General features: G+C 39.8%; 2 protein-coding genes and 1 long non-coding RNA gene across 3 annotated transcripts in view; 1 reads left to right on the top strand and 2 right to left on the bottom strand.

Annotated features, from left to right (window-relative positions):
- LOC120523219 overlaps positions 1-3,488 on the bottom strand; it is a 35,583-nt gene extending 32,095 nt beyond the window's left edge. The window contains exon 1 of the long non-coding RNA XR_005632570.1: positions 3,400-3,488. This is a non-coding gene — a long non-coding RNA (uncharacterized LOC120523219). The remainder of the gene's footprint in view (positions 1-3,399) is intronic.
- A 47-nt stretch (positions 3,489-3,535) lies between these two features.
- On the top strand, positions 3,536-9,858 carry ndufc2 (NADH:ubiquinone oxidoreductase subunit C2). The gene is made up of 3 exons (XM_039744291.1): positions 3,536-3,795; positions 9,073-9,216; positions 9,654-9,858. The coding sequence occupies exons 1-3, from the start codon at positions 3,657-3,659 to the stop codon at positions 9,701-9,703; spliced, it is 333 nt and encodes a 110-aa protein (XP_039600225.1). The 5' UTR covers positions 3,536-3,656; the 3' UTR covers positions 9,704-9,858.
- Positions 9,859-10,422: 564 nt separating this feature from the next.
- LOC120523217 (thyroid hormone responsive) lies at positions 10,423-11,144 on the bottom strand. The gene has a single exon (XM_039744290.1). It carries the CDS (start codon positions 11,068-11,070, stop codon positions 10,666-10,668), a length of 405 nt encoding a protein of 134 aa, XP_039600224.1. The 5' UTR covers positions 11,071-11,144; the 3' UTR covers positions 10,423-10,665.
- Positions 11,145-17,436: the final 6,292 nt, after the last annotated feature.

Genomic DNA, 17,436 nt, shown 5'->3' with positions numbered 1-17,436 from the left:
TCAAATTATTGATCTGACAGGTAATATCTTGACTATATTGTGATTTTTTAAATCAGTTGCAGTGGCAAAATTAGGTATATATTTCAAGTGCATTTAGGGTAGTCCTAAACATGTTGGAACCTGGGTTGCCTACAACATATTGATCCATAAATACTGTAATGCTTGACCAAAACACCACCAGTGGCAGTTATAGTATCCTCTGTTTTAAACAGTCTCACTTTTGTGTATAAGATTTTTTCCTTCTCAGCTCATGCTTTGTAAAGTAAATGCGTGTATCACCAGCACTTGCTGTTGACCCACACATGGGCGCAATATCCTAGCAAAGTCCTTGGACATGCTGTTTAACATGAAGGCCTTATGCTTTACATTGCTGACTTTATGGCCAATGGTTACACTGGTTTGATGTTCCACTCTACCTAGACATTACTGGAGAGGGACAAAATCTCAACAATGGAAAGGTCAAGGTTAAAAAGTTAAGAAAGCAATGGATGCTTTCAGTTTCTGTGGAAGTGGTAGTTGTCTCTTGTGGAGAGGTAGATGTTTGTTGTGAAGGACTTTACAGAGGTGACTTGGTCCACCTCTCTGATATTTTCAATAATAATCTACAGGAAGATTTTGTTTGGTTTCTGGGAGAGACCCGTTTGGTGCAGTAAGTGAATGGTTTGGGGACCCACTGCTCCACTCTTTACTTCAGTGGTGGATTGCAGCACTCTCCCATACATGATAGTAACAATTGTTAGTTGCTGGGTTAAACAGGCAACAAAGGTACTGACTATGCAGCCGGATCCAAAAGTACTGCTGGATTGAACACAAGATAAGGAGTGAGCCAGGTTTGCAAGCTGCACAGTACTCATCTGTGGTAGGACAGCAAAGCTTTAGAGAAACAGCTGGGAGCAAGCTGACTCTGCTGAGAAAGGGGATGGATGCTGTAATCTGTTCAACAAGCACTTGTCCTCCAAAACTGTTTTGTATATATGAGGGGAGTTCCAAAAATCCAAATTCTGAATGTGTACCTTGTGATTTTTTTTTTTTTGAGAATCTTATTTAACTATTCACAAAAACTTCCTGAAAAATTCAAGTTCATAGATCATTATGGAGACAGTAACAAAAATGAATTTGGAAGTGGTCGTGGTGCTTGCCCACGAGTGAATTTCTCTGATTAGAAGAAACACATCATCATGCTCTAACTTTACCACATTTTCATTGTGGTTTATCGGCATCAGAAAGCTTCAAGAAGCTGGAAGCTCATCTTGGCAACCAAGCAACAAATTGGATAATTCTCCAGAAGTGGTTTGCCCAGTTTCAGATGTCTACACAAAGAAATATTTGGCTGAAGTTCTCCAAAAGTGCAAGGGTCGTTCACCACAACAACACTCCCGCGCATCAACTCACCAGGACCATCTTCTTCATTGTTGCTTCTTTGATTAGCCTTTTGGATGCCACACCCTATTTGCCTGACCTGATCACTTGTCCTTGATTTGGGGTAAGAGTCAAAAATTACAATATGCATGGAAAATGCAAGGACTGAGGTAGTGAATGAAGAACTGGCAAAACTGAAAAAAAGTGTTTTAAAAAATAGGTCCAGAGATTGCAAAAGCACACTGAGGTCAGCAGTGATTATGTGGAAAAGTAGAGAATGAATATGGTTTCAGAGGAAAAAAAGTGTGTGTGGGGTTCTCTCTCCTATCTCTGTTACATTAAATGGACTATGAACGTTTATTCATTATTGAACTGATAAATAATAAGAGTTCACCAAAACGAATTGTATGCTCTGGTCATTTTGAGGCTGTGGGGAATTATGGTGGATACCCAGCAAACAAAATTGCATTTGGCCAGTGTAGACCCAGTATGTGCCAACATATTGGCCCCGTGTAGGCAGCCGACAGTGGCCCAATTGAGATTTGCATAATGGGGCATTGGTCCCAAACCACTGGCCCAGTGTGGGCAAACAAATAGGAAACCCAAGAAAAAAGTCTATATCTTATTGTCCATCTGTTCATTTTCTGTATCTGCTTATCCAGGGTAGTATTGCCAGGCACCTACAGCCTATCCCACAAACTAATAGGTACAGACAGGAACATCCCTTGGACAGGGCACCAGCCTATCACAGGGTGAACACACACACCACACTGGCCCAACTTAGCACTACCAGTCCCATCTTAACTGCATGATATTGGACTGTGGGAGAAAACCAACATGGCCTTGGGAAAATCCAGAATGTGAACCCTGTGTCCTTATTGTGAGGTAGCAGCCCTTACTGGTACTTTCCTTAAAATTTTTTTGTGTTTAATCATATTAAGTGTAATTATTATAAAGATTTACAATGTATGAATTGATAAAAAAAGGAATAAAAAAACAATGGCTGTAACGTACTTTCTTACAAAACACAAAATGCATTTATTAGTACTTGTTCAGCTTTTTTCTTTTTTTTGTAGTGTTACAACCTTGACTATGAAAACATTACTAATAATAATTAAAACAAAATATAGGCCACATTTTTGAAGTTCAAATTGTCGTTTATACCTTCACAATCAAAATCTAAAACCCACTGAAAATATGATACTTCTATGCAACATTAAAAAGTGAGAAATATGGAGTAACAATTACATTGGCCAGGGTTACCAAACATCACTCGGCAAATGAGTGACTTAATGAACTTGTACTGCCAGCTCTTAACCTATTTTGGCCCAATTAGGGGAATTTTTCCAGGGTGCCCCTTTGTAACAGCCCAACCCAAAAATTGGGTCAATGCGATATTTACGTGGGTTATTTCAAGCCAACACTGCCCGTGGTCCTTCTTCAGGGGGACACTGTGTATGTTTGCTGGGTAGCGTTTCCACACCTTTAGTCTGGTGACTGTCAAAGGGCTGTCTTACCAACATCCTCGTTGCCCTTTGGGGGACAACGTAGTGCACCGGAGCCCGTTTTGATAGCATAACAGAAACATACATAGACATCGGAAACATCGCGGGCCCCTAGCTCCTGGGGCCAGTGCCCATACGTTAAGACGGACCTGATTCTTGTAGCGCCTTTATTTGCAGCTGAATCGCACGTGCCAACCTCCTAACCCTCTTGTTACGTTCAAGTCGGAAACAAAGCCGCTTTCATTTGGGCATCTTTGGTGCATAAAAAATGATGTTCGATCTTAACGTTGTTCCGCCCTGTCCCGTAATCTTTCCACATAGTTAAACTGACACCGTCATGCGCGCTTTTTTGTAAACAACCCCCGCAACCCCCCCCGCTTTCCTTAGCAACGTCTGCTAAACCGGCCCACGGCACCAGCTTGAAAAAATCTACCGGTAGTAAGCGAATTTAAAATATGTTGTCCAAAGTTTGCTTGCACAGTCTGAGTAATGAGCAAAACAAAATCCCACTCATTTTTAGAAATTGTATAAATACCGATATTAATGGCCTCAGAAATAAGAGACGTCCGGGAAAAAAGGTCACCTTCAATCGAGCCGAAACAACAGGGCGGAACGTTTATCCTCGTAGTCTGGTGGTGCACACGGAAAGGGAAAAACGTTGGTACCATCTGGCGTCTTTTGGTTTCCGGTGCATAAAGGTGACTGAGGAGACTGATCAGTGGAAGCGGCTGCTACGTTTTCAAACCGGAGTCACTTTTGGACAGGTGGGCTGCAGTTAACAGGGACGCCACCATGGTGCTGCTCCCAGAAGAAGCCAAAGTGTTGCCCCCACCCGGCATTTTGAATAGGAATTCATTTTGGGTCGGAACAATGAGCTGGCTCGCTGCACTTCTGCACAACGCGCTGAACCACAGGCCACCACTCAAAGCCGGTGAGTGCCGTGCAGGGTTGGAACTCCCATCTTGCCCTTCTGTTTGCACTTCACACCCCCCAAAAAAAGAACAGGCGTTCTACTGAGTACTGCAAGCGAGCCATTCGCAGCATGCATCTGTTTCGCTCATCGTATTGGCAAGGCTTTTAAGGACGAGCTGGATTTGATGTCTGTCTAATTTATGTACTATGTATTATGAAAACGGGCACCTCTAAAGAATAACCTGTTGGCCGTTACTTGGCGAGGTTCTTTCTTATGCTAGACATTGTTACTTTCCCTCTGCATTATATATTTTTTGTCATCATAACTTTTTTATCATACGAAAAAACGCGTTCAAAGTTGAACAGAAGTGAATACAATAAAGCGTATTTCCAAAAACAAAAGTATAGAAGGCAATCCCACATTGTTAAATCAGAGCTACTCTATGGAAACAATGAAAGTAAAACATTTAAGTACATGACCTTATACTACCAGCGATGGCACAACTGATGCGTCCATGTGTTTTATGGTTCACCTAATTCCGTTTAATTCCTTTTCGGACCTTAAGAGGTCGGCGATATCTCCGCAGTATGGGGTGCCAGTTTACTTAAGTGCACACATAGTGAGCCGTTTTTGAGGTGCCATTCAGTCTGAAGTACACGTCTCTGGAGTAACAAAGGGGAAATCTAAACAGGTAGCCTGAATTGTGGAATCAGCACTAACTGAAACCGAAGGTACAACGTGTGTGAATTAGTGTAGGCCGCCGTAATGCGGGGTGTTCATAAGAAATGTTGAGTCTGCAAGGCATCGGTTAATGGTAGTCGACACAGAGAGAGGCCACACTACTGCCAGAATAGAGACAGCCTTCCTAGTGAACTTGTTACATCTATTGGCATCTCTGATGTTCTCTTGCTGCTGATCAAGCATACCACTCTTTAAAAGAGCACACTTACAAATGCAGACCAATGCTACATATGCACAATTTTTCCTCCCATGGTAAAGAGCAAGAGCCTACTTGGGAAATACAGTTGACTTACACCTTTTTCAATCTCAGCTTTTATGTTTGCTTCTCAGTCCATATTTTTGTCCAGGAAAACTGTCAGGTATCTATACACCTAAACCACATCAGCTTTCTACTCCCTAGCTGAAGAGCATAGCATGCCATTCACTAAGACCACTTAATCTTCAGCAGGGTTGTAGTGCAGCTGGAGCCTAACCCAGCAAGCATAGGTCGCAAGACAGAGTCCCTGCCACCCACTGTGAGCACACAGCAAGGTTAATTTTGCCTCACCAGCCCACCTAACCTGTATGTCTTTGGACTTGCTGGTGTTAGGGAAACCTAACTTATCCTGAAGCCACTGGTGACAGAGGTCTTTTTTTAAAGTTGAATTTCAAGCTAGTTAATTGACCTATAACAAAAAATACAGTTTAGACGCACATGCTGAACAAGGGATCATCAGGGGTGGTCCTCAGGGGGTTTGCCTGTAGAGTGGTTAAGTTCAAATTTATACTACATTGGTTGTGATTTATATTAATACTAGCAGGAGTACCTGGCGTTGCCAGGAAATCTACACGTATAACCGGTGAATTTCCCAAATGAAAGAAACAGAACATAGAACAAACAGATTTCTGATTCACATTTTATTGTAAGCTCCTCTACTTTGGATTGTGTCTGCTGTGGCGTTTGAGACGCCCTTGAAATAGACTTGTCTCACGGATCTGAAGTGGACCGTGGAATTGTACTTCTTTTTTTTAGGTGGCATGGGTATATTTGTGTAAAGCAGGAGAATTATAATGTGTTACATGGTATTACGTACGGAATATGCACCACAATGAAATGAATTTACTTTATTTGTACTACATCAGAAAGGGAACAAATCATAGACATATATAGACAGACACCACATTCACTGTGTTGCCCAGTCGGCACGATACGTCAGCGCGTCCGCCCTATTACGAGTGGTAAAAGTGCCATTTAAACTAATACATGTAGACGTGGGAACTGGGTTTTCTGATGAAATAACAATAACGTTTAAACAGTATTGTTTACATACAACCGATTTTGGCGAATTGTTTAAATGTAATTATTTATATCCATTTATACACTAATAAAGGCAATTATTAAATAATACTTATTATTATTAAATAGTTCCTCCCATATAAGTAACATTTCGCAGACTGTCTTCCATCTCTGAAACATTTCTAGACTTCGTTCTGTTCTTACGCAACACAGTACTGAAGTATTGATTAATGCCCGAGTCACCTCACGTATAGATGACTGTAATGCTAATCTATCTGGCATCACACAAAAACTTAGCCATCGCTTACAACTTCTTCAAAATTTTGCTGCCAGGATAATAACCTGCTGTTCTAAATCCACTGAACACATCATACCAATTCTCTCTCAACTTCACTGACTCACTGTTAACTACTGACTACAATACAAAATCCCGCTCTTAACATTTAAAGCTCTCCACACCTCACTGATCTCCTACAGACTGACACTCCTCTCGCTCACTCAGATCCTCATCTGCAGCTCTACTTTCTATACCACACGTCAGACTCTGTTCTGTGGGAGCTCGAGCGTCTCTCATAGTGGTCCTGAACTCGGGAATTCTCTTCTGGCTCATATACGTCAGCTCAATTCAATGACACATTTTAAAACACCGAACTTACTGCTGTCTGCTCGAACCAACACCAACTTGCTATACTCAGCTCTCCAGCGGCATCACTGTAGCATTCAAACATTCTTAATCAATCATGCAATACTGTGTCCACGTTTGCCACGTTATGTTCTAACTAAAGAGGCAGAGTCCCATTGCATGGTTCTAACTTGTACTGAGTCGAGGTATTGACGCAAACAGCATACATACAGATACTATCAAATTATATATAAGGACTAGGAGTACCTGGCGTTGCCCAGGAATCTATAACCAGTGAATTTCCCAAATGAAAGAAACAGAACATAGAAACAGAACAAACAGTTTTCTGATTTACATTTTATTGTAAGTTCCTCCACTCTGGATTCTGTCTGCTGAAATAGATTTTCTTGTGGTATTTGAAGTTGACCTTCCAATTCTATGTCTTTTTTTCGGTGGCATGGGTATATTAGCGAAAAGCAGGACAAGTACATAGTATTACGTACGGAATAAGCACCACAGTGAGATGAATTTACGTTATTTACAATACGTCGGAAAGCGAACAAATAGCACCAGTCAGTGAGAAAGAGCAACACTGAAATCGTACTGTGAGTCAGAAAGTGAGTAAATAGCACCACAAATACAGAAAGCCAGTGAGAAAAAGTAGCATTGAAACTGTACTGGGAAAAATGGCCGGGAGGGGCGCTCTGTTTCTAAGGAGCACCTGGGTTGAACCGTGATGCCATCTAACGGACGTTGGCGATGGTAACTACAGAGAGAAGTGACATACAACCGGTGCTGTGTTTGGGGAAAATGGTGGGGGAAGGATGCTGTCTTTTTAAGGCAAGTCTCTGTTCAAACATGCTTGCATATAATGGACGTTGGCAAATGAAATACAGCACTATCAGTGCGTGTGGGAGTGTGATGTGTGGAGACACGGGTGTCGGTGACTCTTTCTGGGTCATTCACGTTTTACTTCCATATGGCAGTTCCCTTTTACCCGATCAAAGCAGTTGGCCTTGTCATACTTGGACACTTCCACCATCTCTTGGCAATTTAAAGAAACGTGGGTAAAGAGTGACGCACAAAAACCAAAGCTGCTGCTAGATTGCGCTGTGGTGAATGTCTGTTGCAACGTACAGCCATCTTGTTGATGATAAGTACAGGGATGTATGCCGAACATTGTGTCGGTGAAAAGGTGCCCTGTGGTTCACCACGAACATTTTTCCCAACCAAACATACCCCATGACTTCCTCCTGGTCATAAAGGAACCTCATCCCCAGATTGGTGGACAAACAAACATACATACACACATACATACATCGACTCTGCCTTATATATTAGATATTCTAAAATGTTAGTATGTGTTAGCACTAACAAAACAGATGGAAACCCGTGAATGTAAATATTAACCACTCTAATGTATGCAATATGACATTTTAGTCGTGAATAGTAAGTTGGTATAACAAGGGAAATTAGAGATGATATAGGAAAAGACTTTGTGAAGCAAGCAGTCTTGGTGATTTGGGGCCTTATAATCCCCCAGAAGAGGACATCCTGAAATGGGGTGGATATGTTGAATAAGATCTCGGATGATTTTACATTCACTTTATTAAATGTGCTTATTACAGTATTGCAAGGGCTGTAACGTTTGACCCCTGGTTTTGTGTTTTTGTTGCAGCTCATTTTTTTTTTTGGATGCCGATTTTTACTGCTGAAGTCCTTGTTCAAGCCAAATTTTTATGTTTCATTTCCATTAGCTCGCTTATTAACTTCCCCAACTCTTATTTGCTTCTTTTAGTCTTAAATCACAATAACTCTTTTAAATTGCTTTTTTAACCCAACCTCAATTAACAATGGGATGCAAATGACAAAGGAACTGGCACCTTAACACCTAACTTGATCCTATTTATACCAGGATGTGTTCATGGTGAAGCATTTGTTTTAAAAAAGATCTGTCTGTCTGTCTGTCTGTCTGTCTAATACATTGAAAGAAATGGAACATAAAAAGTGAAGGGCTGAGAATTAATAATCTGTTCTGGGTCCCAGATCAGTTGGATGATACACTTGGAAAGAAAAAGTCCACAATACAAGAGTGACTTGATGTAGCAGAGTGAAGACATTAACAAGTCATATTATTAAGTAATTTCTGTTATTCCTGAGGGTTGACATCTAATTAACAGTTGGGCTAAGAAATATAAAAATCCTTCAGCCACCAAACTTGAGAGACCCTGGTATGCAGAGAAGTGACTTTGGAGAGTTCTTGGCCAATCATTTTAAAAATGCCCAATGCTATCTTCTGATTTCCCTTGTCACCGTAACAGTTCATGCTGTCAGCCAACCACTACCTAGTTCTATATGTAGACCCCAGTCTGAACACAAATAAATATGTTTTAATATGAAAGTCTTATATCCTAGCACAATTACCTTCAAATAAATACAAAAACCTAATCTAAATTTGATACTGAAGTGTATATATATATATATATATATATATATATATATATATATATAAAAATATATATATTAAAAATATAAAATATAGTAGTATTTAGTGAATGATATAAATTCCTTTTTTCTAGCTGACACAGTATTTACATATATAAAAAATAATAACCTTTTAAACTTTTTCATAATTTGTTTTTTCTTCATCCTGTAGGTGTGCACCGTCAGGTTCTTTTTGTAAGCATTGGATGGTTTTTAGGTTACCATCTTACCAAATGGGAAAACTATACACATGCCAAGTTAGACAGAGATATGTCAGAATATATGCGGCTACGTCCAGAACTTTTTCAACAAAAAGGTAAGTTGCATTTCAAATCTTGTTTTAGTGCTCAGTACTATATTATTTCTAGAAGGTGGTACAGTGATAAACACTGTAGTGTTGCAGCCCCCAGGTCCCTGGACTTGAATGCTGGTTTGGTCACTGTCTTTGGTGTTTACACATTCACCCCATGTTTCTTTGGTAATTCCTTCCCCATTCTAAAGATATTTTGTTAGACTAATTCTAAATAAAGTATGTGAGTATTGGTGTGTTTGTGAGAGGGCCCAGCAGGTCCAGTTTCTGGCATTGTAATGTTGCTGGGCCCTGGCCTTTTGAAGCCCTGAATCCTGTTTGATAATGGATGGATAGCAATTTTCAAAAGTTAAAATAACTGGATTGTTAAAATTATTGAATTTAAATATATTTGGCAATAACTTCCATTAGTCATCTGATATTTTCTTTTACTTATGTTGCAGAAAAAAAGACTTTTGCTGAAGTGCTGGAGAAATTTTACCCAATTCGCTGAGTCTGAAGCTGATCTTCCTTTAAAATCAAGGACCTTCAATTGCAATGATTTTACAGTCTGATAAAAAATCCTTTCTGAGAACTTTCTTCACTGGGAAGGCACACCTTACAAAATGTAAAATATTTACTGAGTAATAAAATATTTCTGACAATGTGCTTTTGCTCTCCTACTCATTAGATGTTGCATTTAAAAATTGAAAATGAAAGTCAAAGAAGGATTCGTATTTGTAATGTATATTTAGCTGACACCATTATCAGAGGTAACTTTCAAGATCAGTATAGGTTACAACATTTTGCAGCTTTTTTTCTCCAGTCAGAGTACAGTCAGTTTAAATGACTTACTGGGTGGTTGCATCATTAAGTAAAGGCAGGAATTGAGTGTCACTAATGGTACAAGTCTAGTACCTTAAGTCTAAGTTGATACATCACATATGTCTTAGCAGTTTTAGTATGACCATTACCTTTGAAGAAAACAGACATAGGATTATAAGTAAACTCAACAGATACATTCAAGAAAGGTACAAATAATATAAAACTAATAGGTATCTTGGTAAAATGTCAGTTCTCATTCTTTTAATATCACATCTGTAGTTAGTTAGAGCATTTGGTTCTCCCAAGATCTCTACATGCTATTTGAATTAGACTTTTAACATGCCAGTTTATATAATAATTTCAATATACTAAGTCTATATTTCGGCAATAAATGGAGAAAGGCATGACTTAAGGACTTAAACAGGGCTTTATTATATTTTTATGCCAAATAAACATAAATAAAACATTTTGCGGCCCATTTCAGGTGTTGCCTGAAAAGCTGTTGACAATACTACATTTTCTGTAGATATCTTACAGTTAGTTGCTCAGTGTAATTTTCTGTCTCATGCAGTAGCTTTCTTTTACAAAATCAGAAGCATAAAAGTCTTTTGTATTTGTGGCTAACACCAGCATATCTTTTAAAGTTGTGTTTTAATTGGCCAGTCCAATTATATCCTTGTATCGTTTGGTCAGGGATTGAGATTTTTTCGTCAGATGGTTAAGCACGGAGAAAAGGCCTTTCAGATGCAAGTAGAAGATAGCTTCTGGATCTGTGATTTCAGAGTTCTGAGTTTCCTTGGTGAAGTGAAGGCTCTTGGTTTTCCAGTCATCCAGCGGCATCAGACCACTTTCAACAGTATTCCTGATTGATTTCAGCATAAGGTAACATTCATACAGGTCCTTGGCATCAGCCATGGCACTGTCTTCATCTAAGGTAACATCTCGGAGGAGGCTGGGTAGCATAACTGTGTGCTCCATGTTGCGCACTGCAGAGGTGTACTGGGCCAGAGCCATAGTAAGGCAGCTCTTTTGGTGCTTGGGCTCGATAGACTGCATGTCTTCTTGGTGCTCCTGTGCCAGTCTTGACGGAGGCTAGCTGATGGTAAGTAGTGCACGACGTTAACGGTGAAGAGAGAAGGTTTTATACTATCTGTGTGAACTGTAAGTGCGGTCAAATCAACATTGCAAATCTCATTGTTGGCACATGATTACATATCATCAATGGTGATGCAAGTTTGGGCACTGGAGAAAAAAATTACAGACAAAAACCTGGAAAAGAACTTGTCATCTGGCACTAGGTGAAGGCTTTGTCCTTCAGAAATGCAGTGATTATGAAACATCACATTGACACGCGTTTAGATGGTGAAGGCTGCCAAGGGTCAGCTTGCACAGTTTTAAAATGAACCAGACATTCATTAAACAGACTTGAGACTAAAAGCTTTACCTCTCCAACTGGTATTAAAAAGACAGCCTTGGAAAGTGAAATTCTTTAAAAGTTAAAACAGTCGCATTTATTAAATGTTTATTAAAATTAAAAAATAAATCAATTCCAAAAGGATTAATTAGGATATGGCAGACAACAAATGCTAGTTATAGTGCTTCTGCTAAATGATAGCTTTTGATTTGTATGATTCTGACTTGACATTTTTTTTTAGAAACACAGGCAGAAGTCATTGTTAGTCTCATTTTTGGATAAAATCACACATGCATAACTAGACAATTAGACACCTCATTGCCACCAAGGGCAGACTGCAGTGTTTGCATGGCCCACATATAAAGTAGAGGCAAGATGGAATCAAAAACTGCATTCTGATCAAATGGTAAAATTAGGAAGTTTTGTATGTTCAAATTCTACATAACATTACAAATGGCTGAAAAATCTGATCCAAATAAGTGTTTCTCAACGTAGGCAGTGCTGCCTCCCAAGGGGTGTTGAGAAAATTTCATGAGGCAGTGTAAACGCTCACACTGTTAGGGGGATGTTGCAGAGGTTGGGTTGTGGTGGGCCTGACAAAGTGAGTGATACAAAGGAGTGATGAAGAAATACAATATACTGAGGTTATTTTCACATTTTTGGAATGGGACCCATCTCCAGTTGTCTTCAGTGTGTGCTTCCCATCATGGATGGTATCAAGGTTTAAACAAAATGAAGTTCATTGGGCTCATTAGCCAAGGTCACAGGGCTAGTGGAGCTCTGTCCTGTGGGTCGCACTTGCCAGTAATGACGCATCTTTTTGTGAGGCTTGAGTTTTTATGGCAGCTGAACTGGAAGGGGCAGGTCAGTCGCCATCACTGGCCAGTTTCTCGGTACTGTGGAAAAAGAAGATAATGGTGTTAGTGATAACACCGCCTCTCATCCCAGTGGGTTATTACATACCTTGACTGAGCCTGTGAGGAGATCCACTGATGTGCATGCGTCACAATATATACTGTTTATTTTTATTTAGGGACAAACAAGGTATCTATCTATCTATCTTGAAGTCAAACTTATTCTTTCACCGTTATAGCATACATCAATTTATCCCAGAATCATATGTTTGAAAGTGATGCATTATCATTAAATTAATAAAAGCTCCAACAGCTTACTATGACTGTCTATGAATCACCATAGTAAACCGAAGTAAAAATTGAAACACAAACGTTAAAACGTATTGGATACTTGCATGTTGAAGGTATTGAAAATTCGGCTAAGTACAGCTTGAGTGCTTGAATTTCAATGAAGGTATAACTGCAACTGAGCCATTCAAGCTCCATGAGGGAAGGTAAAGTAAAGGGCATGAAGTCGAGAGAATTCTTTAAAAATTCTAAAAAAAACTACATTGTATTTTTGCAAAAACAATATATATACAGATTTTTTTGATATGTGGGCAATTTCAATATGCAATTTAAACACGTTCAGCTTCAAGAACTTTATTGTCATTGTGTAACACGACGAAATTACTTTCTGTGACAGCCTGAAGGTGCATTTAAAGAAAAGTCAAATAATATGTATATATGTCATATACAGTGTTAAGTGATCAAGTAACCAGAGCAAATTATTATTGTTCAAAGTAAATTGTTATTGCACCTGTTAATGAATAGTACATTACATATTCTATATTGTATTACAATAGCATATTGCACATTACCAATATAGCTGATTGCACATGTTCAATTAAAAATGATCTCATACTGAGGAGATTCAGAGTTCAGAAAGTTTATGGCAAATGGGAAAAAGCTCTTTTTTAGTCTGTTTATGCGTACATGGATTGACCTAAAATGTCTTCCTGACGGGAGGAGCTCAAACAAAGAATTTCCAGGATGAGTTTTGTCCTTGGGAATGTTTTTGGCCCTTCTCACAAAGCGAGTCTTATACAAGAGTTCGAGTGATGGCAGTTCAGTTCACTAAGGAGAATTCACAGCTTCAAAATGAATATACAGGTTTTTGGTAAATTTTAAGGCTTTTGTGTCATGCTTGCTCTATGAATATCAGCTACCATTTCTAATCTCTGGGGGAGGTGCTTTTTTTTTTTTTAAATGTATCTCATATATATTTCTCTTCTGGTTCGTCCTGCTTCCACTTCAAAACCAGTCCCATCCACACGCAGCCAACACAGCATTTCTCGATTCATATTCGTCGTCTTCCATGTCATGCACTATACTGGCCTGCTGAGCATAATACAAGTACTCGAGATGCTGCCACAATGGTAAAGTAGCTTTACCACTTTCGTGAGAACCACCTGTGTCTTTACAACAGCTTCTTACACAGCAAACATCAAAAGATAAAAATTATCATGAGCACATTTGAGAATATAACTCTTCTCTAGCGTTTGCTTCCATGGGTGCATAGATAACTCAACCTCCTGGACACGGACCATATTGTTTTAAAATACAGCGGGCAAGTTTATCACCAAATCTCTCCACTATATGCTAACACTTCTACCTCTCCAGGATATGGACAGTTGTATGTTTCTGACACAGCGCAAGCTACTGCAGTACGCTTACAAAATAAAGCGAACTTTACATGCAGCGAAAATTTACATCTCCAGCTAGATTCCATGCTCAGAACCTTCAACCCCTTCGCTAAATCATACAAACACATGCATGAAATCGCTCAATCCAATCCAACAGCATCTGTACAAATGCTTTTCAAGGAAAACCCTAGGCAGGATTTATGACGATACAATGCCCTGGCATTGCAGCGATTTTCGGCGGAGAAGATGACGAACCCCCTACCGAAAGGGACATTTGCATCTATCCCATACGCAACTCCTGTAAACAGATTTCCACACTCAATATGGGGCTCAATGGTTGAAAAGGGGGGACCAACTCCAGATAGGACACCAGTCCTCAGCCACACGGACACACTCACTGAGACCAGGCCAGTTAAGAACGTCCAGTCGGGTTGGCACATGAATGTTTAAGAGGAGAGCACACAGTGAAACCTACAGAAATATGTGGATGCCGTGAAAACTACATACTGATAGAGACCAGGCTGGGGAGCAAACCCGGCGAGGCATCAGCACTAATCACAGCACAACAAATTACATTTTAAACAAATTAATTAACAGAAATTAGAAATCTGTATAAAAAAAGAACCATTAATTATATTATTTACTATACTATACTATCTATTAATATTAACAGGAGAGGAGAAAGTGGGTGACTTGAGTCTGCCTTTAGAATGAACTGTTATGTGCACCTGAGTGTACGTAAGCTGGACTTAAATATATTAATTTTCATTAAGATCTTACAATTAAACCCAGGAGACATATTATGCTACAAGCAAACATTATTTGTGTTTAAACAAATCAGAGTCAAATCTGTTTTAAAGATCTGAGCAAATCTGTTTCTTAGTCACAATGTACAGCAACTGACCTCTCTGTAATAAAAACGATGCTTACATATTATATTTTACGTTAAAGCAATCAGATGTATTCTTGTGATATGGCAGCATTTTATGTGAAATCAAGACAGCCTTAAAGGTTATCGCATGAGAGGACTGGCATCTTTCTGTTTACCTCAATCTGGCAACGAAGCAAAGATCTCTTGCTGTCGAGTGAGATTGCTCAAGTTCATTTTGTCACATCAGGCGATGGCCTTCTGGAATCAGCTGTTACTCAGACAGTACAAGATAAAGTTCACTAACCTTATCATTGATTACGTTTTAAAATAGACCAAAATTGATCACATTTTTGTGTTTGTTTTCCAGACACAAAAGCCCTGCTTTCACCTATCTGGGAATCACCTCATGTTTTATGTCCTCTACTTACACCAGCAACTTTATAAGGTGCATATAATAATAGAGAGTTGGCCACCCACATGCCCTCAGGAAGGCCTGAATTTGATGGGACGTGGACTCAAGAAGGTGTTACAAGTATGGAGATGCTGGCTTATGTTAAAGAACATTTCTTCAGTAGTTTGCAAATGACATGACTTTGCATCTATACCCTGAAAAAGTTTTCCATCTCATTATACAGATGCTTGTTTGGATTGAGATTTGGTGAATGGTGGTGATGTGCATATGCCCCACAGGCAGTTTTGGTGACAACGGCCAACAGCATAAATCAAAATGGACTCCATGAGTAGATGCTCACCTCCCTCTTCAAGTGACATGGTCCAAAGTGTTATCTGGTGAGCCAACTCTGTAGATTGGTTGTGATGGCCTTTTGACACAATATGTTGGCTCTCCCTTGATTTTGTTCCACATGCTTTGTGATAGACCTGAGGGTCTTCCGATGACCACTGATACCAGCAAACTGTGGACAACCAACATACGTTTGTGATAATTCAAGCTGAACACCCTGCCTCATGAAGACAAAACATTTTGCCTATACTGTGTAAGACTCACTCAATCATTCTTAAAAGACATTGAGACATTCTTGATGTATGACAAGAAGTGTGAGGAGTAAGTAAGAGGAGACCATTCAGTCTATCAAGCTTATTTGGTTAGCCAATAACTAAGTTATCTCAGTATTCCAACAATTATGGCAGTGGAAGTGCCAAATCGGGAGCGTGAACCAGACTGCTCTATCCATTCATGACTGTGGAACCTGTTTGACTACCCAGGCTGCTTTTGGCTGATTATATTCTGTACTGATATATTTTATGTAACCTAGTGTCTAGATCTGAATGAACAAGAAGTAGCAATGTGATTTATATCGGTCAAGCATCCAAATAGGAATTTCATCATACTCTGCACATGTGACAATAAACATAAATTATATTGAGTACACTATGTTACATTTTTTATCAAAGCACAACCTTAGATTTTAAAAGAGTCAACAATATCCATCCATCCATTTTCCAACCCGCTGAATCCGAACACAGGGTCACAGGGGTCTGCTGGAGCCAATCCCAGCCAACACAGGAAACAATCCCAGGCAGGGTGCCAACCTACCGCAGGACACACACAAACACACCCACCACACACCGGCCAATTTAGAATCGCCAGTCCACCTAACCTGCATGTCTTTGGACTGTGGGAGGAAACAGGATCGCCCGGAGGAAACCCACGCAGACACGGGGAGAACATGCAAACTCCACGCAGGGAGGACCCAGGAAGCAAACCCGGGTCTCCTAACTGTGAGGCAGCAGCGCTACCACTGTGCTACCATGCCGCCCAGTCAACAATATTGTCTACCAAAATGTCATTACTAAGGTCACAAAAACAATCAGCACTCAGCAGAACAAATTAAAAGAAACATTAACAATGCTCTACAAACCAATTGCAATATAATTGCAGATAGCACATCATTGCAAATAGCACATCTTGATTTACTCTTTTTAATATGGTGGAAAGGAAACCATTGAAAATGGCGTGTTTAAGTGTGTAAAGGTAATTGGTAACTTGTACTGTCAAGTCCATAATATAATGTAGCAATTCTGCTTTTAAGCTTTGATGCTAATATTACTTTTGAATGATCTTTCTAATATTACTGAATACCACTAATAAAACTCAACAAATACGGAGTCCTGCAACAATCTCTGTGTATCCCCCACACCCAAACATTGTCTGTGGCTGCCCCCTTGCACCCCCACCCCCCAATTACAGGTTCTTTTTCTAGGCATACAAATATGGTATTTGCACAGATATCCTAGCTGATTTTAATACATATTGGACAATTGTTTCTGAGTTAATTAATTTCTATGGCACAGACTGTTCACTTTTAAACTTAGGGTGGCACAGTGGGTAGCGCTGCTGCCTTGCACTTAGGTGACCCGGGTTCGCTTCCCAGGTCCTCCCGGTGTGGAGTTTGCATGTTGTCAGGTTAGGTGCATTGGCAGTTCTAAATTGTGCTTGGTGTGTGGGTGTGTGTGTGCGCCCTGCCCAGGGTTTGTTTCCTGCCTTGCGTCCTATGTTGGCTGGGATTAGATCCAGCAGACCCCTGTGACCCTGTAGTTTGGATTTAGCGGGTTGGATAATGGATGGATGGACATCAA

This window comes from Polypterus senegalus, chromosome 2 (genome assembly GCF_016835505.1).
Source record: "Polypterus senegalus isolate Bchr_013 chromosome 2, ASM1683550v1, whole genome shotgun sequence".
NCBI lineage: Eukaryota > Metazoa > Chordata > Cladistia > Polypteriformes > Polypteridae > Polypterus > Polypterus senegalus.
This window is presented reverse-complemented; position numbering and strand designations above follow the sequence as displayed.